Here is a 24,232-nt window from a genome sequence, read left to right as displayed (position 1 = left end):
CTTTCAGGTGCAGGCCAATGAACTTCGCTTGCTGAAATGAATTCGCGCCTCGGCGCGCGAAGAGGAACTCCAGAGATCCGATATATTTTAGCTTCACTATATGCAACCCTTTAATCAATCTGTCATCCATTAAGTTATTTTGTCGGCCGTCTTCTTTCCGCTTGCCTATCCACGTTCAGCAGATACTCCGAGTTCTACTGGCAATATGAATGTTGAAAATTGCTGAATTTTACAATCAATAACAAATACGGGTCTGCTCCCTCTCTCTCTCTCTCTCTCTCTTCCTCTCTTTCTCTTTCTAGTGAATTCGATCGAGAAACCAAAATGTTTTGCACCAGTATTCGTTCCTCTTTTTTCAATTCTCCACTAATTGTAGCGTTTATTTATTGAGTTAGGTTGTAATAATTCACGCAACAGCCCTGTATACCACGGAAGCTGGCAGGAATAAGGATCGCGATTGTGCATCGCTCGGTAGACGCGGCCGATGCACGACCGGATTCGACCGGCGCGCATAACGTTCCAAAGAAACGTACAAAGATCTGAGCTTTACACAAAGCTTTACTTCCGTCTTCTTCCGCGTCCAGCACTCCCCTCGGACACGGAGAAAGGCGTAACGAAGCAGTATTACCTATTGTGATCTCGTTTAAACTGTGTCCTATGTGTGTGTCTTTCGCAGAGAATACCTGACGCCCGATCCTTTAGCGTTGCGTTTAATTCTCCGCGCCGCGCTTTTCACCAATACCCGTAGCGGACGATGTAACGCGTACACGATTGAGTCCTACACAATTTCACTTTCGCCAACTATAAATGTACAAATACTACGTTGTATCGATAGCTATCGCCTCTCGCGCGCACCGGCGTCGATCGTCGGCCGGGAGGCGCTCATATGTGTGTACCTGCAGTCTACAATTCCGAATGAAATTCTATTTTTCGCGTATAGTGTGCACCAAAAGAGACTACGTCCACAGATTGGCGGACGTAAGGAAGTCGAGAAACTTGTAAAAGGATCCGGAGATCAGATATATACTGTTATAATTTTAAGAAAGACTATCACAATACACGATAAGATTTTCATTGATAAAAAGTACAAGATTGTATCCCGAATATTTTATAATTTTAGAAATAGCTTTACGTCATGTATATAATAATTTGTTTCCGCTTCCCTCTTAATATTAACGTTGATTACCGATTGTTTCGCGTTGTCTCGCAGTTACGTATTTACTCCTGTGCCATTACGGAAGTACAAAAAAAAAACAACAAAAAAAACGGCGATTCATCAATTGTGCAAAGGATAAAAATGTCTAACGCGACGCACGAGATTGCAAGTTTTGCGATGCATGCGACAAATAAAACATGTATGCATTATTAAAATAATTATTTAATATCCATGTAACCGTACCACAAGAACATTTCCACGTATAATTGCCCCGAGGCGTTTCGCTGAGTGCGATTTCAGAAAATCTATCAAGTCTAGGAGAGTGCAGTTATTAAATCTTTCAATAATTTCTATACATATAAGTATGCTAATATACGTTCACTCATCGCTGTTTAATGATAGATTACGTTATACGAAATTTAGAGTCATTAATGACGAAAAGAGTGCGCGTGTACGCGTGCTGGTCCACACCTTCCTCAGAATTCTCTTTATCACTATAGTTTCACATAATACAACCTGTCATTAAAAAAAAAGGAAGAGTGATTATATTAGAATACATGTATATGTAAGTTGCAGATTTTGTAGAGATAATTATTTAAAAAAAATGTATAGTCAAGACACAGATATAATGAAAAATATATAAAATACAGCACGATTTTTCGGCGTACAAATCGCTTATTTCGTTTTCACGATTTTGAATGAAAAGCAGTCGGTTGCGAGACACGTCGCGTAATTAATAATAATATAAAAATTTAATCTTATTTAAGTGAGCCAACACTAGACGTCTTTTCCTAGGTTTTAATGCGTTGTCAAAAATATGGTGATATTATGAATGGTGAATAAAACGTCATTTTCTCAATCATAATCACCGTTAAAAAAAGTTTATTTATTTTATTCATTGTCGATGTTTACTTATTATTTAATACTATCACAGTTACTCTCTAATTGTGTGTGATTATAGTTACAACTGGAGTACGGATAGCATATTCCAGCTATTTTTAATGAATAAAGATAGCAATCCATTTCTTTGTAAATATAGAGCTTGTTGAATTATATGCTGTACAATGTTTCGTGTCACGATTAAAAATATTGTTAATGTACATTTCTCTTTATGCATCTGTCTCAATGAAATATTAAGGGAATAGTATAAAAAAAAATTCAAACCGAGAATGTGGGCGCTTCATTAAAATTGTATTAAATTACTACCTAATTCTCTAAGCATTGTTAATGGTTAGAGAAATAAATAAGAATCAAATTCATGTAAGAGTACCATACTTCATAAATATATTTCAAGAAAAACTTAGGTGCACGAAATGGTTACGAAGGGTGAACTAAAAATTATCAAATATTTAAAAAATCCTAATTTACCAAGCTTTGTGTCTAAATATATTAATATTTAAATCCTACCAACATTTTTCTCTATAATAAAAATGAAAAAAAAAAATACATAAAGATTAAAAGGAATCTGGAATACATATCATCTGAAGAATAGCAGGATCGCATTTTGTAAATAAGATTTCGTTATTTATTTTTGCATCTGTGCAGTTGTGGATGATAAATTCTCATTTAAACTAGGCTTAGAATCACCCCGTATAATAGGAAAATAAAAAAGTATAATAAAAAATCTAACCATGACTGAAGAATCGTAATAAAATTTTCGAATGAGGAGTACGTTCTAGAAACTAATTATAATTATAATTTGCGAAGATCGAGAACGAACACACTGCCGTCGGATGCCGATGCACCGACTTTGTCACCACGACTATTCCAGCAAACTTCGAAGATACCGCCTGTACCTTTGTAACTGTGCACCAATTGGCCGCTCTGTTCGAATCAAGCGAAAGCAATCAGTTCAGAATTCGATGTAGTATTTTTATATATTTTAATAACAAAACTATGAACTACGATACTTACTTGCGTGGACCATATATGAACGCACTTATCGAAACTACCGCTAGCGAGGAATTTCCCGTCTGGGCTGAAAGCTACACTGTAGACTGGTTCGGTGTGCTTGGTGAGCGTGTGTATGCATACACCCCTTTCAACGTCCCATAATCGAACGGTGGAATCGAAAGATGCGCTGGCCAATGTTAAGTTCATATTCGGGTTGTGTGTACCTGGGCCAGTCGGTGACCATTTGATCGTGTAGATTTCTTTACTGTGTGCTTGCAAATCGTGTACCCACGTGTCCTGTTTCATAGACCAGATTTTCAGGCTCATATCGTCTGAACAACTGGCCAATAAAATTCCTTGCGGATCCCACTTAATTGCATTCACTTCATTCTGCAAAACGCAAAGGGGCAAATTAAGAGAAATGCTTAATTAAAGCATGGCAATTTCTCCAATCGCATATACATACAGTGTGTCCCTGAAAGCTCTTGATAGGTTTGTCCACGTTCAGTTTGCATACGTGTATACATTGATCTGTAGAACAGCTGGCAAATGACGTGTTTGTCTGCCAGTCGACATCCAACGCGGGTGCACAATGAAAACTAAACTGTTGTGTACACTGTCCGCTTTCAGCGTCCCAAATAATGGTCGTCTTGTCAACTCCAGCGCTCAGAATGTAATTACCGCGTTTGTTCCACTTTAACGCAAAAATCGGACCTTTGTGTTGGCCCAATGTGGATGCCAATCGTCCATCAGTTGTCCAGATACGTGCGTATCCATCGTAGCTTCCAGTTGCGAGTAACGTGCCGTCACACTGTAAAAGTTCAAAATTAGTATTTGCGTCGAGACGTCCCGACCAGAAGTAGAGGCCTGAGTCCTCGAAACTAGAACTTGGACCAAGTTGTAGCACCGTGAACGCAGGCCTTAATGGCGCGTCCAGTCTGTACCTTCCAATCTAACGATGTGACGTCTTTATTACTGGGCACCTCGGTGCCGCCCTTCTGAATACAGTGACGCAGGACGAGCTGATTGGGCGCTTGCGAGTTGTCCGACATATCCCAAATGCGAGCGGTACTGTCCCCGGAGCCGGAAGCCAATAAATCGGTCGTCGGATTCCAGGCGCAGATGAACACCTCCGACTCGTGACCGCGTAACTTGGTGGCTTTGCTGGCAGGGATCTCGACGGTACTCGCGTTGGAGCCTGCATTCGCGCCCGCTGTCGGCTCGTCCACCTCCATCTCCGCGCCCCGGTCTCCACCTCGGTCATTATTGTTGACGCCGTCGTTAGACGTAACAACTGAGAAGGAAACCAACATTTCTCATCATTTCACAGCGACTTCTTATATCCACTTTAGGGTAATAACTGCATAGGTAGCAGTGAGTCAGAGCTTGGTATTTCTCTTTTTAAAGATACCAAGACAAACACACAGATATAGATCTGTGTGTGTATCTCTTTGCTGAATTGACGGTTTGTATCTTTGGTGAAAGAAAAAGTGAGGACAACAAGCTCTGTGAATTCACATAGAGACACGTTATCAACTTATGCTTGTTTACTCGTGTTACTGGCTGAGTTATGTCTTTAGACATATCGCTACTTATTGTTAAAAGGACTGTTTGCCACTAGTTGACGGACAGATCGATGATGAGTCATAGGCTGCCTCTTCTGCCTACGTCGAGCGATGAAGGTATGCTTCTTCGTAGAGGAACCATGCTTTACATCGCTACGCCCGACAGAAGCGACAGTCTACAGCTGGCAAAATGACCGCAATCTATGGCCGTTCCGTTTTAATCTACCTGAGTTCTATGGAGGTCTGGAGAATGTTAACTTCTCCAGACCAGGGTGTATCAGGTGCTCGGTAACGCGTTATTTTCTACGCAATCCTAATCGCTGCCCCAAACTCTTTACCTTCAGCTTATTTACATTAGAGGTGTGCACTTCGAATTTGAATCGAATCACCGAAGGCTCGATTCCATTCGTTTTTGAATCAAAGAGATTCGAATTCGAACACTTAGCCGATTTCAAATCGGTCACTTCTTTTGGTCAAAATAACTGTTCGCCGCTAGTTGACGGACAGATCGATGACGAGTCCATACGCTGTCTCTTCTGGCTACGTCGAGCGATAGAAGTACGCTTCGTCGCAGAGGAACCTCCAATAAACGCGATAATTCGTGTAACGCAACAATAAAATCACTTCTAGAACAAACGTCATTGAAAACAAAATGATCAAGTTATGGTTTTACCTTGAAATCAATATCTAACGAGCTCAGGAAAGATTGGTAGAAACACGAACGGATTCGAGTCAATCCAACTTGATTCGCCCGCACACCTCTATAAAGCTGGGTATTCATCTACGAGCGAACACCGAACGTTTGTCGCCGTCACTCGGCGGTTGCATCCACCGAACGCTCGCGCCTGTTCGTTCTTAGATGTACACCCAGCTTTATGCATACATAGAATTACAATGTTACGCTCCGGCTGTTAGGCAAATGTACACAGCGAGAGTGGATTACCTTCTTCGCCATTGGTGTCCTGGCCTTCGGCCTTCACCTGCTGCTTCTGCTGATTGATCTGATTCTGCCGGGTCGCGACGATGTCGGGCATGACCGCGTCGATGAGCGACAAGGACTCCACCATTCTGTGCTCGGTGCCGTCCTCGCCTATCATAATCTCCGCCTCCGTGTACTGCAGCCCCTTCTGTATGATGGACAGGAGCGCGGCCGGCGGCACGAGGGCGCCATTGATATTGCTCTGCGATATGTGGGACTCTATGCCGAACGTGTACGCGGAGTGCTGGAAACCTGGTCAGGGAGGAGACAAAGGTCGCCGTGAGCAAGAGGAACGAATCGAAGCGGAAGCGCGCGGGGGTCGCCGAGTTGCAGCGGGACGCTCCACGCCAGGCGGTCGGCGAGTCGTGTTGACAAACAAGTCGGCGAGCCGCCCCGATTGTCGACCCCGCGAGCCCGCGCGCGGCGCGGGCGTCGCGAGGTTAGGCGCGGGCGAAACGTACCGGATTCCTGCAGGTATCGGTAGACCAGGAAGTTGACCTCATCGCTGGAGAAGCTCATCGTGTCGGACATTCACGGGTACTAGCACAGCATATTTACGACGGGGGGGATCGCGTCGCGGGGGCCGCCGCTCCTCGAGTCGCGCCTCTGGCCTGGCCTGGCCCGTGTGGAAAACGCCGCACCGCCCCAAGCCTACGGTGCCTGCAACAGTCCGCAAGTGAGACGCCTCGCTCCTTCCGCCGCTGTTTTACCGCGTCGAGAGATGACCACTCGAGGGCCCGGAACAACCCGTTTCGCGTAGTTCCACGCGTACTTGGCGACGAGAGGGGGCGAGGGTGGGGAAGAGAAGGCACCGGCGGTGGAAGAGACGACGGTCCCACCGGCTAGAAACTCGCCAACTCGTCACGTGACTCGGCGGGCTCCGATTGGCTGATTCGGCGCGCGAACGGGGAGAGTGCGGCGAAAGTGCAACGGAGTGCAGACGCTTATAGCGCAATCTGTCTTTTGTACTTGTTTCAAATATGGCGGCCGCATGGTGAATCAGTGGCGAGAGAGAAAGAGCGAGAAAGAGGGAGAGGGGGAGAGAGAGAGAGAGAGGGAGAGGACGACAGAGAGAAAGGTTGTAAACGATTATCAAGTAGTAACGAGATTTCTCGCGGAGCGGACGATTTAGGATGATCAGGGAGACGAGGGAGTTGAATCGGACGTGAGCTGCGTCTCTTGGCTATTTTTTCTCACACTCGAGCGCGACAACGTCGGGAGGTACATACACCGCCGCCGTGGGTGTCGTAAGTGGCACGAGCAGCCCCGTCCGAGTCCAAACCCCCAAGTCCTCCTCTATCCGCGCGTCCGGGAACACAGACTTTGATGAATGTCTGAGAGTGACTACGACTCAGCGAACGAGTACACAAGCCTGATGGACGGTCACGTCGCGGAGTCTCGCACGGACGACCTGATCCTGGGCAATGACCGTCGGAAGGGCCGCTCCAGAAGTGCCAACGAAGAGGTAGGGTCGTCTCAGCGAAATGCCCGGGCCCTTGGCTCAGCCCCTTTCGACTCCTACCGACGGAGCGGAATGTGGGATGCCGTTGTTAAAAGCGTTGCCTTTTCGGTCGCAGGTGGAGAATGGGGTTCCCGAGGTACATATCGAGACGCCGGGCACGGCTGTCGCGCGCTCCAACAGACGTGGCACGTCCGGCAGCAATAATCAAAACAGGCTGAGGCACTACAGAGACGAGGAGGAGGAGGAGCTCAAGTACGGCGCGGCGCATGTGATCAAGCTCTTCGTTCCCGTCTCGCTGTGCATGCTGGTCGTGGTCGCCACGATAAGCTCAGTCAACTTCTACACGACCAAGGGAATGTACTTGTGAGTGCTTCTTCGCCCCTGCGACTTGCAGCGCGGTCTGCGCCGCGTGCGACGCCGCTTCAATCGGACTTTCTTTCTAGAGTATACACTCCATTTCACGAGGACAGCTCCGACACGAGTACCAAAGTCTGGCAGGCGTTCGCCAACTCGCTGATTCTCATGAGCGTTATTGTGTTTATGACTGTGATACTTATCATCCTTTACAAATACAGATTTTACAAAGTCATACACGGCTGGCTGATCATAAGCTCTCTGCTGTTGCTGTCAATGTTTTCCGTTCTGTACTGCGAGTGAGTATAAAGAAGGTGCTCTGTATAGATGTAAGATACTCCACTCCGACATTCGACGGTAGTCTTACTGCGCATTTGTACTTGCAGGCAAGTGCTGAAAGCTTATAACATTCCAATGGATTTATTCACGTTAAGTATAGGCTTATGGAATTTCGGTGTAGTCGGGATGATTTGTATCCACTGGCAGGGTCCGTTGCAGCTTCAACAGGCGTATCTGATCTTTATCTCCGCCCTGATGGCGCTTGTTTTCATTAAGTATTTACCCGAGTGGACGGCATGGGTTGTGCTCGGCGTTATAAGTATTTGGGGTAAGAAGAGCTTTCGAGACGGAAACCTACTGCGAACGCAACAAATCTTATGTCCCTCTTGTTTGCATCGTAGACTTGATTGCGGTTTTAACGCCGAAAGGCCCACTAAGGATACTGGTCGAAACGGCGCAGGAGCGAAACGAATCTATCTTCCCTGCTTTAATATATTCTTCCACCATCCTGTATTCGTTTACCGTCACTTACGCTGGATATGTGCAGGCGGCTACAATGGCGTCCGGAGACACCGCGGCGTCTCCCACGCGTGGCCAGGCGGACAATCAAAATAATCAAGCGTCGGGCGATGCAGAAGAGGGAGGCTTCACTCCTGAATGGGTGGAGACGCACGGTACGAGCATTAATCTCATTGCCAGTAGGAGAAATTAAAGTGTGTCATTAACAAAACTATAAAATAAACTCTATGGCTCAAATACGTAGATACTAGATTATTTAATTTTGTTCAAGTTTTCCAAATTTTATTATTGCCGGTAGAAGAAATTGCATTAACTAAATCATTAACAAAACTACAAAATGAACTCTGTACGGATGAAATATGTAGATACTAGATTATTTAATTTTGTTCGAGTTTTCCACATTGAATTATTGCCGGTAGAAGAAATTGCATTAACTAAATCATTAACAAAACTACAAAGTAAACTATATGGATCAAATATGTAGATACTAGATTATTTAATTTCGTTCAAGTTATCCCAATTAAAAATTAAATTGCAAGAACCAACCCTTTCGGACGAAGAGCTGAATTAATCCTGTTTATACAGACGAGCGTAGCACGAGGCGCGCCCAGGAAGTGCGCGAGAACTCGTCCGCGTTGAGGGAAGACGCGAGGCAGCAGGAGAGCCGTCCGCGAGAGTCGCAGGGACAAGCGGCGGTCGCCGAGGAGGAACGCGGGGTTAAGCTGGGCCTCGGGGACTTCATATTTTACAGCGTGCTCGTCGGAAAGGCGTCCAGCTATGGAGACTGGAACACCACGTTGGCTTGCTTCGTCGCTATTCTTATTGTACGTATTTGTACAGCCGCGACACCGAGACAGTATTTTCCTAATCGACCGTTTTCTACGCAGGGCCTCTGTTTGACGCTGCTGTTGCTGGCCATATTCAAGAAAGCGCTGCCCGCGTTGCCGATTTCCATCACGTTCGGTTTAACGTTTTATTTTGCCACGAGGGTGATTGTCGCGCCGTTTGCCGATAGTTTAGCGAGCGAACAAGTGTTCATTTAAATCGAGGTATGACAAAACCCCATCCTATTATTTAACATAATTTATTTGAAAAATCGAGTACTCGAGGGGACAATGCCCATTTATTTACCTGCGTTTGGTGTCTCTCGTGTCATCGTTCATTTCCGTATTTTCTCGCGAGCTCGGTCTTTTAAACTCGGTTCCGTGAATTTTTTTCGGGCCCCGAAACAAATCAAGACGAAAAGTACCTTCAGATGTTTATCGGAGAAGCAGGTGTATAGAGTGTGTGTTACATGTGCGTGTATGTATGTGCGTCGCTCAGAAAAGGAAAATCATTTAAATTTCTAACATAGCGGGATAGAATTAGAGAACGATAAAGGATGTCATTATTTAGTATTTTTCTATGCGAAGCGAATTCACGAAAGCGCGCCTGCGTTTCGCGAGAACCAGACGAGCACATCTCGTCGCGGCGATATGTGATACACAAGCGGGAAAATGCGCTGCATTATAACAATTTATTGTACTCCATTGTTACACTTATGGAACATGTATAGGTCTCGTAGATTCGTGTATAAAAAAAGCGGATAACGATGGTGAATCGTATGAAACGCGAGGTAATGTCCGTTTCGAAGTAAGTAATAACTGCCTCGTAATACACGTCTCGATTAGTGTTCGCAGTCACGCACCACTGAATGGTGTCGTTGCTCTAGAGCGCCGGGTTTTGCTATCGCTAATTATCAGTTATCAGCCAGGATGAATCTGCGGGGGTTTCTCGAGTCCGGGCTACACACAGCCGTGGAATAAATACCTTTTTTTTTCCTCCCCCTCGTACTACTGAAAAGCATATTTATCGTACGTGTGGCGCTTAGCATTCTTTTTTTTATATAGATTTTATTTTAACGTACTAAATATAACAGCGTTTTCTCGAAGCTGCAAGTGTTATCTCTCCCTTTCGCACCTCCAAACATTTAGTAAGAATGCAACGCGAAATGTCCTGACTATGTAACGAACAAGCAGTTTTACGTTATTCCAAGGTTCCTTGCACGCCAATAAGAAGCTTTTTTTTTTGATAAATTTTAATACTTTTATCGTACAGCGATCTGATCGATCTGATCAATTATTATCCATAGCAATGCGGTGATACTTGCCAAAATCGATACTTATCATTGATCAACTTTGGTTTAGTATCAATATTCAAATAAATGCTAACATCTGCGTAACAACTCCAACTTTAACAGTGGTCTGTTAATTCCCTCGCACTATACACATTTATGCACACACACACACACACGCGCGCGCGCGCACACTCACACATATACACAGACGGGCAGGCAGACAAAGGCTATTAATAAACACTTTACCGCTACTTCGGATACTTAAAGGCCACAGTACGAAAAAAAAGTGCACAGAAATACATGTCCTAGAAACTCTCACCAAGTTACAGTCCTTTAAAGATATTAGAAAAAAAATTTTCCCCGGAAATAGCAATCACGTGAAAGAAATTTTATTTCTATTTAAATTTTGAATCTTCTTCAAAAAAAATTCAAAATGATCAAAAAGTTGGAGAATAAAGCTCAAAGAATATTATATTTTTGCACATTTTCACTTTCTTCGAGCTTTAAGGATGTATGTTACTTAAGTTAAAATAGAGGGAAAAAGCTGAAATTTTTACAGAAGTTGTGCATTTATATACCATGAAAACCTGTGATAAATTTTGGATCAATTGACTGATTCGTTTTCAAGTTATTAATTTTTTCAAATTTTATGTGCGTTCCAGACAACACGCTGTCCAAAATAGAAATATAGGGTACCTTTTATAAGACGTCTTATGATGTTACATGTACAAGATGTCTTAATGATATCTGTAAAATGTCTTATATTCCGATTTTAAACAACATATTGTTTGGAGATTGACAGGTTATGAAACATTTTTCTGTCTATATGCAGATTATATATGTCAGATTTTTGTTTTTAGCAGTTGGATTCATGGCCAGCCAAAAGTTTTTAACCGCTATTAAGAATATTTATAAATACGCTGTCAATAATTATAAAAAGAGGTTGAAGTTATTTAAATCAGTAAAATTAACATCTTTGTTATAATATTCAATAATAGCCAGCCGTTAAAGTATGCACACAACCGATATATATTGAATTTTTAACTAAAATTTAACTAAAATTACTGTATTTTTTGCTGGGAAGGTATACGTAATACATCCTTAAGTTCAGAAAACATGCGATAGCAGATTTTTTGTTTAGAAATCTTTAAGGGACTCGCGGCAAGGAACGTTTCTGGACACGCGTTTGTATAAATTTCTTATTCGGATCTCCAGAACACGTGCCTGAAGTAGTGGTAAGAGCTTTATTAATAGCCAGAGATAGATCCCGGAAACGGAAGAGCTTTAACAGAGATATGATATCTTCCTCGCTTGTAACACACTGCTACGTTTACAAGCCGGCAACTATTACGCTAACGGGAAATTCTTTCAATTCGCTAGTCGATTCGCTACTTCGGGTCGCGCATACAAAACGCTATTCGACGCAAAATAAATACTCTTCGGCTATCGAGTAGACTACGCGAAGTCACCGTTGCTGACGAATTCGCTCCTGCCAATTTACAGTGACTTTCGCGCTAGTTAAACGTAACCAGAATTACAATATCCGCTACATGATTTGACTATATCGAAGGAAGGTACACTTCGTGAATTCTACTGGGCGATTCTATTGGAGAGGGACATTAGGAAAATATCTGTAAAGGAAAAAATAAGTCGCTGTGACGCGATATGTTTCGCCTCGCCGACCGCGGTCTTTGCTCTCTCATAAAGAATATATCACGTTGCTTTCCCGTTAATGTCTCTACGCGGATTTGCCCGCGAGACACGGTCATCAGTGAGGAACGCTCATTTTCTACAGAACAGTCTTACGATCGCTAAGCTTCTGGAAGCATATACCTTTGTAACGACTACAAAGCAGGACGAGTCGCTTAACATTTGCAATCCGGCTGAACCGACCAACGATTCGTAATACCCTTATCGAGGGTATCGATAAGTCACGAAACACTTCAGTTTTTATCCTTATATAATTTTTCGCAGGACCGATATGTGATTCAAGAAATGTATGCGACAAATGTTACGGGACTCATTCTGTGTGAACGCCGTTGCCACTCAATTCGCGCGACATCTCTCTTTAGCTATAGCTACCACATTTTTATTAAATAGAAAAGAAAATGAAAAAAATACGAGGAATTATAAACATCTGTCGCGTGTTCGCTTATTCAATTCTCTCGCCCATTCGTCGGCATTTCGGAAGGGTGAGGGTCGCACGGTAGTACCTTAGCTAGTTCCGTACTTGCCGCTCTCGAACATACCGCGGCGGAAAAACGGGCTGAACTCCAGCAGGGATTGTTTGTTTATGTTGCTAAGATTGCCGTTGTATTTGTATAGGGGCTCGCAGTGCGGCAGTTCCGAGCAAACTTGAATCAATCGGCGAAGATACTCCTCGAGGCGTTTCCGGCGTTGTCTCGCGACGACCTCGTACTTCGGAAAGACTTGGCGTGGGGGAAAGCGTAGCGCCGCGACCTGCACATCAAAGAGTCTCCGTAAAATCGATTGCATATGAGCACGCGCTTATGAAAGTGGTCTGAGTCGTGTGTACATTTTGTCTCGAGATAATTCGACGTTTCTATTTAAAGTTCTTTAACACTCGGCACTTTAGAGTATCTACATAATTTGCGTCCGAATTCAGAGTAAAATTGTTACATTATTTATGTATATATGCGTGCGTTCTGACTTGTATTTTATATGTGTACGTTCTGACTCTTTAATGCTTTTACACGATGCATGAAATAACATTTTCTAATAAATACTGTATAAAGCAAACCGAACGAATCAGTGAGATACTCTTGAACAAGATTTTTCTCTCTTTACAATGATGCCAGTTTTTTTATTTGGCATTAAAATCAATTTCTTTCCCTAGAGCTTAGGTAGACACACATTTGGATACTTTATAGCGATAGACTCAAACACTCGCGTCACCTTCATAATTATTGCGTGGTGCAATTAAGCTATAACGTACCTTGCTACCGTACTTCTGTCGCATCGACGTATACAACTCCCGGAACCTCCTGTATCTACGTAGCAGCGTCCAGCTGTCGTCCTGCGCCACAACTCGCACCTCGTACTCGTAGTGGCTGGACGCGCCGGCTCCGCGTATCACATACGACGGCACGCTGACAATCATATTGATCACGCAGTCGCCGTCATTTGCTATCAACGACGGCAGGGATCTCGTGATTGTCAAGGAGTACGGACTGCTCAAGCGATCGCCGCGATTCTGACTCTGCGCAGAGAACGTATATGCGTTGAAGTTGTCACGACTGTTTCCCAATGCCCAATTCTATCAATGCGGATTAACTCTGATCTCGGTTTAACTTTACTTTTTATCCTTTCCTAGGAATTTTCGGGAATTGGAAAAAGAGATCAAAACTTAGTTAAATCGGGATTAAAGCTGATCCGCATTGGTAGAAATGGGCATAAGACGAGGAAGAGGAGAGACGCCAGTGAACTCACCGTCAAGTAAACTGTCGAGTAACCCCGACCGGAGGATCTTTTAGACGCTAACGATTCCGACAAAGTCTCTTGATCGTTAGCGTTAGGCCTGTTATTCCTGAAAAGTTGAGATCTGGTTTGCGCTACCGTTAATAGAATGGCGGAGCTATTATTCGTAGGTTCTACAACACTACAGTAAGCATTTGGTTCGTTCTGTACGTGGTTCGCGGCCTCGTTGTCGACGAGCCCGTCGTCGTCGCCGCCGCACTGGAGTCGCTTCGTAGAATAAGTTTTCCGTTCGTCCTCCAACAAAGACACTTCCAGCTCGATCTGCTGTCTCTGCAGATCCTGCAGTATCATTATCTGCCGATTGAGATCGTCCTTCGACGGGGTACCGGCGTCCAAGCATCTCATCACCATCACGCGTTGACGTGCGATTCTTTGGTTCAGCTTCTTCATCGCCGGATTCTGCTGTATCGGCGAGTCTAGCGTGTCCTGGAGCATGTTTTCCGGGATGTCGGGCATCACGGGCGGTTGCGCCTGCCTCTCCTCGTCGCCCGCCAGCTCCACGGCAGCGGCTCTGTTCGCATTCGTCGTGTTTTTCGTCTCCTCGGATGCGTTTCCATCATCGTGGCCAACGTCTTGTGATGACACGTTCTTCGTCAGGTCGCTTATACACATCGTGTCGGCATTCTCGAAGATGATGCGAAGTTCCGGAGAGTCGGCCGCTGCCGTGTGGAATGTCTCCGCGGTGTCGGAGCTCGGTATACTCAGCGGCAGCAGATTCAGGTCCGCGGCGATCCGATGTTTCCTGTTGTTCGCATCCTGGAAGGATCTCGAGTTGCAGCTGAAAGCCGTCTCGTCGCAGCCGTTCGACGAACAACTGTCGTCCGGGAAGGCGGGCGTGGCGCGCTTCAAGTCCAACGACAGACTCTGTTTACGCCGTACGATCTCCTCGAGCTGCTCCTGCGTCCGCTTTGCCAACAGCAGTTTCTTCTCCGTCACCCCATCGCCGTCCCGCTAGAAGCCGTCGCGATGTAAGTATAAAGAATTGTCTCGCGGAACGTTAGAATTTTTTTGCGTACGTACTTCTGCCCGGAATATCTGCTTCTGTTTCTTCGCGATCTCCATCAGTTCCTCCTCCATCTTATCCACCTTGCTCTGATGTTCGTTCAGAGACTTGACCTTGCTCTGCAGCTCGTTCTCCAAAGCGGCTAGTTCTTTCTTCTAAGATTACATGTTTTTTTTTAGTAGAAAGCGACCGAACGGGATTGAAGAGGCGTGTAAACCCACTTACGTGATGATTCACCAATTGTCGGACGCTGTCGATGCACTTTTCGTCGTTGAGACTGGACCAAGATTCGGGCAGACTGTCGTCACTACCGGCGCCGTTGTCCGTCTGAAAAGCACATCCTGCTTCACTCACTCTCTACAAAATTACACGGAAATTACTGTAAAACCAGACGTCCGACCTTTTACATTCACATACGATCTATTATAGCAATAAACGTACTTCACGTCCCGTCGTTTTATTTAAATAATTAAGTGACTACTGCCGAGAGGGCTGTTACGTTGTCTGCGTGGTTTGTCATAAAAGAAAGTTGTATGAATGTATAGTGCGACATGTGCCTCGCGTCGTTTGCAATATGCGTGCGTGTCGCGAGTAACAAACTCGAGGATTCCTCGCGTTATAATCCTTACCTTTTCCCACCGATGCTGACACGTTTGCGCACGTTCCTGACTGTTGGCGAGCTCTTGCAATTGTCGATGCTTGGACTGCAATAATGTGCGCAGATAGGCGACTTCCCTACATATACTTTCTACCTGGTACCACACACACATACACCGATGCGTTAACAAAAGAGATAATCAACAAAAGATGACATCAAAATTAAATATTAACAATTTGTCATGATATTGTTGCATATGAACGAGGTACTAAATAAATATTTATGATAATCAGTGGCGCCTGAAGATTAATAAGAAGAAACTGAACGTTTGTGTTGCTTCGTTCGTTTTTAGGACGTACAAAAGTGCGCTTTGGACGCCACATGACAATTGTAGAGTAGAAACGATATATAGTATAAATATTAACGCATGTATTCGCTAAAAAAAAAAATTGATCCCTGCGTACGTCTTTAATAAACAGATGCAAATACGAATAAACAAGTCGCAAAATAAAGAGATTAAACAAACAGCGAATGTGTCCTCGCGATGCATTGCCTCGAGAAAACAAGTCTCCGCCATTCTATTAACCAATACTCGGAACAGTGCATCATGCGGACGGATCCCGGGGTGCGGCGAGTTAATGAGAAATTGGGTTTGTTAATCGGGAGTGTTAATTCGATCGAATGCATACTCTTAAGAATTATGTGAGAAACATATAGAGAGAGAGACAGAAAACAGTGAAAGTGCGTGCAAGTACTTTGTGGAGGATCAAACGCCAATTTTTGTATGAAAAATTTATTAAACAACAATATATATATATCGGTATAACAATAATTAGTGCCTCTGTATCTTGATATCTCGCATAACAAACCCATAGACGTATCTCTATACAAACAAGCCCAAGATATGTACATACTTCACTCTTAACATTCTTACTAGATACTTAAATATATAACATTCCAAGGAATGCCATCTGTCCGGCAATATCTCTTCAGCACTAGCACCTTTTTTCGTGATCAGCCGCTTACTCATATACACCAACGCAATTTGTTAACATAAACGATTTGTAAATATTAATATGTTAATTGTACGTGTACGCAATATATATCTGAGGACTCTTGAGGCCGGCGGCGGAATCAAGATAATCTCATGTAGACAATCTCATGGAACGCAAAGTCTCGTCGCAAACGACAACGAAAGCTTGCTATGGAGGAAAACACATACTGACAGGCCTGGATCTGGACGTCGATAGACGGATACTGTGTATCTTAATCACAAGAATTTTGGTCTGTTATCGAAATGTCGTTTCTTTCTTTATATTATTTTTTTTTTCGCAAACGTTCGTTCGCGTAGTCGGGACACTCGCAGACTTGGCCACGAATTGCGTGGCGTCTCGCAGCGACGCGCGAAGAGCGAAGCTTTATCACATGTTTAACGGACAGACGTGCGAGTAGATGATGATGTTGCCAGACAAGTAAATAAGGACACCGATAGCGACAAGGACGAGGTAGAATTGGTACTTATTCATTACATTCAAGTCCGGAGACGGAGGCGCGTCCGTGTCACTTACTTGCGTCATTTCGTCCCGCCGCTCTTGCTCCAGGATATGCCGGCGCGCGCGCAGCTCGCGTTGACGCGACTCCAGGACCGCGATCGCGTCCGCCCACTCTTTCCACTGCGCGCCCCACTCGCGCTCCAGCTCGCGCTGGGCTCCTTCCAACGCTTCCCTCCTGGCGGTCCACCTCTCCTCCCGCTCCTCTTGTTCCCTCTGCGAAAGGTACATGGTTGCTCAAAATTTGGCCCAGCGAGAGAGAGAAAGAGAGAGAGAGAGAGAGAGAGAGAAGCGTCGCAATCTGAAATATTTTACCAACGCACCTTGAAGTCTTCCTTCTCCTTCAGCAACGCAGCCTTCTGCTGTTCCAGCTCCTCGACCGCTCTGAGATCCTCGCTCGAGTTCAGGAGATTATCGCTGGAGCAGGACGCGTGCAGATCGGAGACGCTCCAGCTCAGGAGCGACAACCTCGACAGATTGACGACCGTCGATTGCAGATTGCCGTTGCCCGAGCCGCCCTCCTTCCGCAGCTTCGCCGCCTCGGCCGGATCATTGTATCGGAACATGTTGTTCCTGCCCAGGAGAATGATGCAGCCTTGCGACAGTCTGGTCGGTTTGTCCACCTGGGCAGTATTGATCCAGCAGTGGGGCGAGAGCGGATGCAGCGTCGCCACGCCACTATCCAGCTCGACTACGCAGTGTTCCGGTTCCACGTCCGCGCCGGTCAGCACAATATCCTGCTTACAAGACATAACGAGTGCCTTTAATCACTTTAATAATGTCGCCTCTTATTTAAAGCTTGGTCTTTTACTTGAATTAGATAGGTCAGTAGTCTACACGTATATGCAATTTCTGCTTTATAATCTTGCATTATATTTGTCACCTGGACAACGGGAGCGTCCTCCGTGCCGACTAGCGTTCTCCCCTCTTTCAAATGATACAACGTAACGCCGGTACTGAGCAGGTCGTCGTCGATGCCGACTAGATGCGGCATTTCCGAGTCGAGAACAACGCCGACCCCGCTCTTTCGTAATCCCAGCGCTTTCTGTTCTTGCAGAATCTGTTGCGTCTCCCGCCACTTCTCGGTCCATTCCTCGGTCAGTACCTTCTCCTGCTCCTGCTTCTCTTGGATTTGAGCCAATAGCACTTGCGGTGGTTTCTCCACGTTCTACAAATCACACATGTAAATATATCTTTTCGACGATAGCAATGAGGAAGAATTTGGAAAAACGTGCCCCGCAATTCATTCGCAAATACTTGCCATGTTTTTGTCGATGAGGGACTTGAGCTTCTCTATCTCCGCTCTGAGCTCCCTGATGAGTTTCACGTTCGCGTCTTCGTTGATAGTCGGCTTATTGATAATGTTCTTCGCGCGATTGGCATATCTAAGAGTACTGAGGGTGTCGTTGTAATTGCATTCCGCCGGGCTGATAGTCGCTATCATGATAGTCTTGGAGTTGCCCCCCAGCGAATCTTTCAGCAGCCACGTGAGCACGCTGTCGCGATAAGGGATAAACGTATTACGTTTCGAGACGGACGCGTCACCGCTTGCGGAACTGAGCTCGGAGAGCGTGGATATCACAGTGCCTAAAGTCACCAACGACTTGTTGATATGCGCGCCTTCCTTCAGTCGCTGACCCGTCGCTCCGCTCGCGTTCGCCCGTTCACTGAAGAAAAAAAGATCGGATTTTATGAAGCCGCGTGGAACATCCGTCACGGCGCGTTATTGTTTTATTTTCTCTCTCTCTCTCTCTCTATTCTCTCATTTTTGAACGAACAAACGGACTCGAAAAATAACCCGACTTGCGGATGATTTCTTTTGTTTTTCTTTGTTCGGGACTACCTTCCGGCCAAGTCGACAAGGTGCACCTTGGAAACAGTCTCCGACGGCATGTTGCCTTCCGAGAGGCCGGCCTGTACGAAGGTTATCGTAAAAATCGCGTGACTCCTGCTACTCACGTCGTTCATCTTTGTGCTGGCTGTAGTCCTGTGCGTATTACCTCTCACCATGCATTCCTGAAACGAGAATAATCTGTTCATTGATACTCTGATTACTGATATCACGATACGAGGAGACATCTGACCTGAGAGGTCAAGGGTGACATTTAGCTTTATAAGGAGACTCGAATTCAACTTGCATCTCTATAAGCTGTTTTCAATATTTCTATAATATTCTAAAGTTTCTTTGAAAGTACTTTTTTCCAAAAGATAATAGTAAAATACCTAATGGAACGTTCAGTTGAGATAGAAACCACAAAACCGATAATTTTGTCGTTGCGACACAGGTTACTTCTCAGGCACAGATATTCAGTACTTTGTAAGAACGTGTCCTTTAATTTATACTCGGACAAAAGCGCCAAGTGTATATTTGAAATTATGATGCAATAAGGGAGATTAGTTTAAGCATGTGATTCTTTGCCGTTGTTACTTCAATGAACAATAGCGTATGTGGGCAGATAAGTAGGGCTTGCTATTAAGACGCTTCGCTTTCTCGCCTCACCTGAATGTCCGAATAATCGTAGACGAGATGACACGATAGATCTTGGACGTACGGCCCTCCCGTGGGGTGTTCCCGTACCCTCAGCGAATGGGATTGGCTTTGGTCCAGTCTAAGCAGATCTCTCACTCTTTCGTTATAGATTTCCAGGAAAGATACTTCCGTTCTGTACGACGCCCCGCTTTCCTTTCCAGCTGCCATTCTGGCGAAAAGCGTCTTGCAAATACGTGGTATCAATCCCTGAGATTCCTACGTACGATTCGCACGTGATAAGATTTACAAAGACGAAGAGAGATCGCGAGGTTGAGGGAAAATCAACGTGTCGCATTTTCTGAACGTAGGTGGAAAAAGGTTCTTTCCTTTAGCCGTGGATTTTTTATTTTGCAAAAACATACCGATTTGGCCAACACCGAGGAAAAGCGATGATAATTGAGTAATTATTTGCGATAATGTCAGAGTGAGATTTTATTTGCTACGCTCCCCAAGAAGACTGATTCTACATCGCTTGATTGTCTACTCGATGATGTAAAAATTTCACGGCGAAAATTTTCCGCGCAGCAATTGAGAATTGAATTCTTCTCGTCTCATCTCTCTTTCATCCTTTCAAATTACACCCCGGGGAGAATGTCGATGCAAAAGTCCCTTTTCCACCCGTAGAGCAAACGTGACCGAATGGAAGGGAGGTGGCGTCTTTTCGAGGAATTAGATTATCACATTACCGGCGTGCCCATCATTGTAAAGGTCTTCCCGGATCCTGTCTGGCCATAGGCAAAAACGCAGGCATTGTAGCCCTCGAAGGCACTTTCTATTACGTCCGTACCGAGATCGTAGAAGACCTAGGGGAGAGAACGATTCGATTAGGGTCTTTCCGTGCCGTTCGATAAGACGAACGGCGTCTCACTTTAATAACGAAGCGGAAACGAATTTTATCAGCCTCGCGTTATCCCTCAATGAAAACGCGCTACGCGTTTTACACAATGGCGCCATAATTAGGTCACGTTGACTTTAACGATTGCGTAGCCCGGAGCGATTATCACGATGGATCTCGCGGATAATAACAAGATTACTCTGCTTGATTATGCTTCGACAACCCTCTCTCACTCGTTACAGATGTTCGTTGCAAGTACTAATCGGCCCCTAAAGCTTCTGTTGCATTACAATAGACAGCTGCCGTTTATATCCTCGGGAAGATCAATTGTTGCGGCAACTGCTGCCGCGCTTGGGAGGCTCAATTATTGCTATAATTGCCGCCGACGCGCCGCTCTCCCTTTCTCTCGCGGCTCTTTCGTCGTATCTCTTCGCGTTCGTGATTCGCCACCGGCGTGATCGAGCTAATTGCAACTATGCAAGCGCGAGGCGACCGGTTTCGTCTTCCCGTATACGGTATCGCGAGTGACACGCGCGCTTTTAAGGCCGACAGTCCCGTCATCGATCTCGAGCGAATGATTTTTCCCACTCGGTTTCCTCCTTTCGTCTCTTAGATGGAAAATCATTGACATGAACCTCTTCCTGGGACGCATAGTTCTCGTCGTTCGAATCGAAGGACCAGTAGGAGTGATCGAACGTGAAGTCTTTGTACTTCCCCCGGTCGATATCTCTGCAGCTATCCGGTGTCTGTAAACAATAAGTGATTACGTTATTTCGAACATATAGTAGTGCGCGCTTCGTTATCGTCGTCGTTAGCGTTAAGGTTCAATCGTCCTTAGACGACGCCAATTCGTACGGATGAACGAGCAATAGAAACCAATGATGACGGTGAAAGGGGAAAAAGACTATATTTATATAATTGAGTCTGTTACGTTTACAAATTATATTATATCCACGTGGAACTTCCATTCGCGCTGGGAAACAGAATTCCGCAGCTTCTCAGACATTTTTGCTTAATTTTTCTGCGGGCGCAAAGGCAAAGGTGTTTAAAGAAATTAATGCAAGCTCGTCTTAATTGAATGATAAAATAAACGTTAAAAATTTTTAAGGCCAATAGTGTTACGAGCAGTGTTCAGTTTAATATAACAATAAAATTAGGATGTTTAAGAATTAAGCGCATAACGTAGTTATCTTACTCCAACTTAAAATATAAGATGACGCGTTTACCTAACATCTAAAGATGCGATAACAAAAAAATTTTAATTTTAACTTAAAAGTAATAGTTTAAATTGACGAACGTTTCGACTTTACTTAGTCTTCATCAGCGTATCTGTCCCTAAAATAATATAATTATTGGTAATGAGTGTATGAAGATGTTGGCGCACGTGTACAATGGTGTATTACGTGCCAACTTAGAGCAATTTATTATTGTCCGTTTTATTTTTCTTTTTTACTCTAACATGAAATTGTGTAAAACAAAGTCTGTCTACGGAGCTAAATAGACCTTTGAAAGATCCCAGACGAAATTTATATTTTGGCGATTGAAACATGGCATTTTTTCGTGCTCGCAAAATAAAAAATAAAATCCTCGAAGAGGCCGTTTTTTTCGATAAAAATGTTCCGATACCCGAAATATTTTCCTCTGAGTCTTTGAACGTCTCGGTAAAGCTTCCCGAGAATTTCAGAGACTTTCCAGGTTTTTCCAGCTAACAGACATTGCGGCCGACGTAATCTGGGATCTTTCGCAAATTTAAATTTCTATCTAACGAAATCTCGTACAAATAAATTAGACACTCGAACCTTTTATTTCCTTTTCTTTTTCACGAAACGCCACTAACTGGCATTTAAATCGCCTGACGATCGCGTGAGGTTGCTGTATACGGTAATCATACAGAATGCACGATCGTACATGCCTGATGTGTCTACGTAACCGATAAGCATCGCCGGGAAGCGTCCTGCTGCGTTATACAAGAAAGCGAATGGGAAGGTAATTAAAAAAAAATAAGACTAGAACGGTTTCCAGGTCAATCTCGCTTTTACATAGGTGCATGATTTTGCATGCACCTCGTATCACGTGCGCAGACACGCTGCGGCGCGGTCGGAAGACAGCGTATTAATTTACACAGCCGGCATGCGAATACGCTCGCGAATTTCTAAACTCGCGATACGTAGCAGGTAGTTGGAAACAAATCCGGATCGCCGGTTAATCCACTCCCTCGATAAATCTAACTGCTTATTGTTAGCTCGAGCTCTCTAGCCACGTGTCTCCAAGTTCACGAAGTACGGCGAATGTTGAAAATATATATATAGAGAGAGAGGAAAGTCCTCTATTGTGAGATAGGCTTCTAATATGAGATAGCGGGGTATTCGACATCCAATTTTATCAATTTTTTTGCAACACTTGTATGCGCAATCTAATAATGAATTTAAACAGACTCCAAGGGGACTAAGTTCATGGCGGAATCGACGGACGGTGCCTATTAATTTAGCAGAAACTCCGCTACTCCATATTAGGAGCCTATCTCATAATAGGAGATTTTCCTCCACTTGTAACTGTAAATCAGTGACTATTCACTGTTTTCAGTGAAAATCCACTGATTGACCGTTAGAGAGCACGTCGTTTGGCGTAGCTTTATGGCTCAGTGGAAAAAATTGCGAAAAATTATTTAGTGTAATTCACGATTGAATAAGAAAGAACAAAACTGTTCGAATTGATAAAGATTTTCTTCGGACTCTGATTCAATTGTCCAATTGATTCGATCCTGTTTTTTATCTCGCTATCTCATATTAGGAGCATATCTTATAATAGAGGACGCTATAATTTCTTTTTTCGAAATTATTTCACGAGAAATCTCGTGCGCGATTGCGATATTCGCTCGTATCGTTGATTTACGAGCAGTTTCGATTTTTAAAAGCGCCTCCGTGTCTTCGGCCAAGGCTGCAGTTAATTCGCGCTCGTCGGAGATTCTTTTTTTGCCGTGCGATCGTTCTCCGCCGGGACTGGCGGCCTTTGATTAGAAAGAGAGACCGTCCGGATAAGGTTTAATTGAACGCGGATAAAATGTGGATTATACAACGCGCGGCAATTGCGCGCGATTGCGTAGCCGCAATCGTCAGGTCGCTGCGGTCCAGCCGCGATTTTCGCACTTTCTCCCCGACGCATGCCCCGTTACCTTTCAGCGCGGAGATTCACGCAGATAATCGGAGACGTACGGTCGAGACACTTTCTGCCTTGTTAAGCAACGGTCTGTTCTTGCAAAACCAATTTAAATATTCTTTCTCTCTCGCGCCGTTTATTTTATAAAAGGTTTACACACTTTATCGCGGCGAATCGCGCGAGCAATCTTCAAAGAGTCGTTCTTTTTTTTTTAATTATCCGCCGTATCTCCTAATCCGGGTGTACGCGGGGAGGGAATTTTCTTTTAAAATTTACCCTGAAAATCATGTAATCGTGGGACAACAGGGCAAAATTTTGTGAGCTTAATTTTTGCAGAATTTTATGAGTTTTTTGAAATTTTACCATATATTTTACTAGTCAAATGTATGGTAAAATTTCAAAAACTCACAAAATTTTGCTCTGATGTCACACACGATTACATGATTTTCAGGATAAATTTCAAGAGAAAATTCCCTCCGCGTATAAACACGATGCCGTCTCTCGTTTTGATAGGCTGGATTTGTCGGTCGGAGGCAAAATTTTATGAGAGTTTAATTTTCGAAGAACTTTATGAGAGTTTTTTGAAATTTTTACTACACATTTTACTGGTAAAAAGTGTACTAGGTATTTTACTAGTAAAATGTATGATAAAATTTCAAAAACTTTGATCAAATTCTTCGAAAATTAAACTCTCATAAAATTTTGCCTTGATGTCCCACACGATTACATGATTTTCAGG

General features: G+C 44.3%; 4 protein-coding genes across 12 annotated transcripts in view; 2 read left to right on the top strand and 2 right to left on the bottom strand.

The window, feature by feature from the left end:
• The window catches only part of LOC105559600, a 31,966-nt gene extending 30,568 nt beyond the window's left edge, over positions 1-1,398 (top strand). For all 7 annotated transcript variants that reach the window (XM_012008018.1, XM_012008016.1, XM_012008014.1 and 4 more), the window contains one exon: positions 8-1,398. In XM_012008018.1, coding sequence (XP_011863408.1) covers positions 8-40 — 33 coding nt within the window. In that variant the 3' untranslated portion in view covers positions 41-1,398. The remainder of the gene's footprint in view (positions 1-7) is intronic.
• Positions 1,399-2,021: 623 nt separating this feature from the next.
• Positions 2,022-6,399, bottom strand: LOC105559599 (F-box-like/WD repeat-containing protein TBL1XR1). Its single transcript, XM_012008012.1, has 6 exons — positions 6,055-6,399; positions 5,558-5,845; positions 3,994-4,343; positions 3,516-3,860; positions 3,071-3,439; positions 2,022-2,980 (listed from the first exon to the last, which is right to left on the bottom strand). The coding sequence occupies exons 1-6, from the start codon at positions 6,122-6,124 to the stop codon at positions 2,849-2,851; spliced, it is 1,554 nt and encodes a 517-aa protein (XP_011863402.1). The 5' UTR covers positions 6,125-6,399; the 3' UTR covers positions 2,022-2,848.
• A 197-nt stretch (positions 6,400-6,596) lies between these two features.
• LOC105559597 (presenilin-1) lies at positions 6,597-13,084 on the top strand. Of its 2 annotated transcripts, XM_012008008.1 has the most exons (8): positions 6,597-7,058; positions 7,171-7,418; positions 7,499-7,708; positions 7,796-8,016; positions 8,090-8,362; positions 8,793-9,031; positions 9,095-9,256; positions 12,649-13,084. In XM_012008008.1, the coding sequence occupies exons 1-7, from the start codon at positions 6,924-6,926 to the stop codon at positions 9,248-9,250; spliced, it is 1,482 nt and encodes a 493-aa protein (XP_011863398.1). In that variant the 5' UTR covers positions 6,597-6,923; the 3' UTR covers positions 9,251-9,256; positions 12,649-13,084. The 2 variants fall into 2 exon arrangements, with proteins under 2 accessions (XP_011863398.1, XP_011863397.1); XM_012008007.1 differs by lacking the exon at positions 12,649-13,084 and having other exon boundaries at positions 6,598-7,058; positions 9,095-10,135.
• LOC105559598 (kinesin-like protein KIF16B) overlaps positions 9,705-24,232 on the bottom strand; it is a 26,511-nt gene continuing 11,983 nt past the window's right edge. Inside the window, exons 3-16 of one of the 2 annotated variants that reach the window (XM_012008009.1) lie at positions 20,973-21,083; positions 20,189-20,305; positions 19,473-19,718; positions 18,816-18,988; positions 18,234-18,639; positions 17,856-18,140; positions 17,296-17,709; positions 16,991-17,188; positions 15,454-15,576; positions 15,050-15,181; positions 14,842-14,979; positions 13,774-14,772; positions 13,280-13,543; positions 9,705-12,783 (exon numbers count right to left, since the gene is read on the bottom strand). In XM_012008009.1, the coding sequence (XP_011863399.1) occupies positions 12,538-12,783; positions 13,280-13,543; positions 13,774-14,772; positions 14,842-14,979; positions 15,050-15,181; positions 15,454-15,576; positions 16,991-17,188; positions 17,296-17,709; positions 17,856-18,140; positions 18,234-18,639; positions 18,816-18,988; positions 19,473-19,718; positions 20,189-20,305; positions 20,973-21,083 (3,852 nt within the window). In that variant the 3' untranslated portion in view covers positions 9,705-12,537. The remainder of the gene's footprint in view (positions 12,784-13,279; positions 13,544-13,773; positions 14,773-14,841; positions 14,980-15,049; positions 15,182-15,453; positions 15,577-16,990; positions 17,189-17,295; positions 17,710-17,855; positions 18,141-18,233; positions 18,640-18,815; positions 18,989-19,472; positions 19,719-20,188; positions 20,306-20,972; positions 21,084-24,232) is intronic. The other variant, XM_012008011.1, reaches the window with a different exon arrangement.

Source organism: Vollenhovia emeryi, unplaced genomic scaffold, assembly GCF_000949405.1.
Source record: "Vollenhovia emeryi isolate VEMERY1.0 unplaced genomic scaffold, V.emery_V1.0 DF939262.1, whole genome shotgun sequence".
NCBI lineage: Eukaryota > Metazoa > Arthropoda > Insecta > Hymenoptera > Formicidae > Vollenhovia > Vollenhovia emeryi.
Note: the sequence above shows the minus strand (reverse complement) of the source record. Positions and strands in the feature narration are given on the sequence as shown.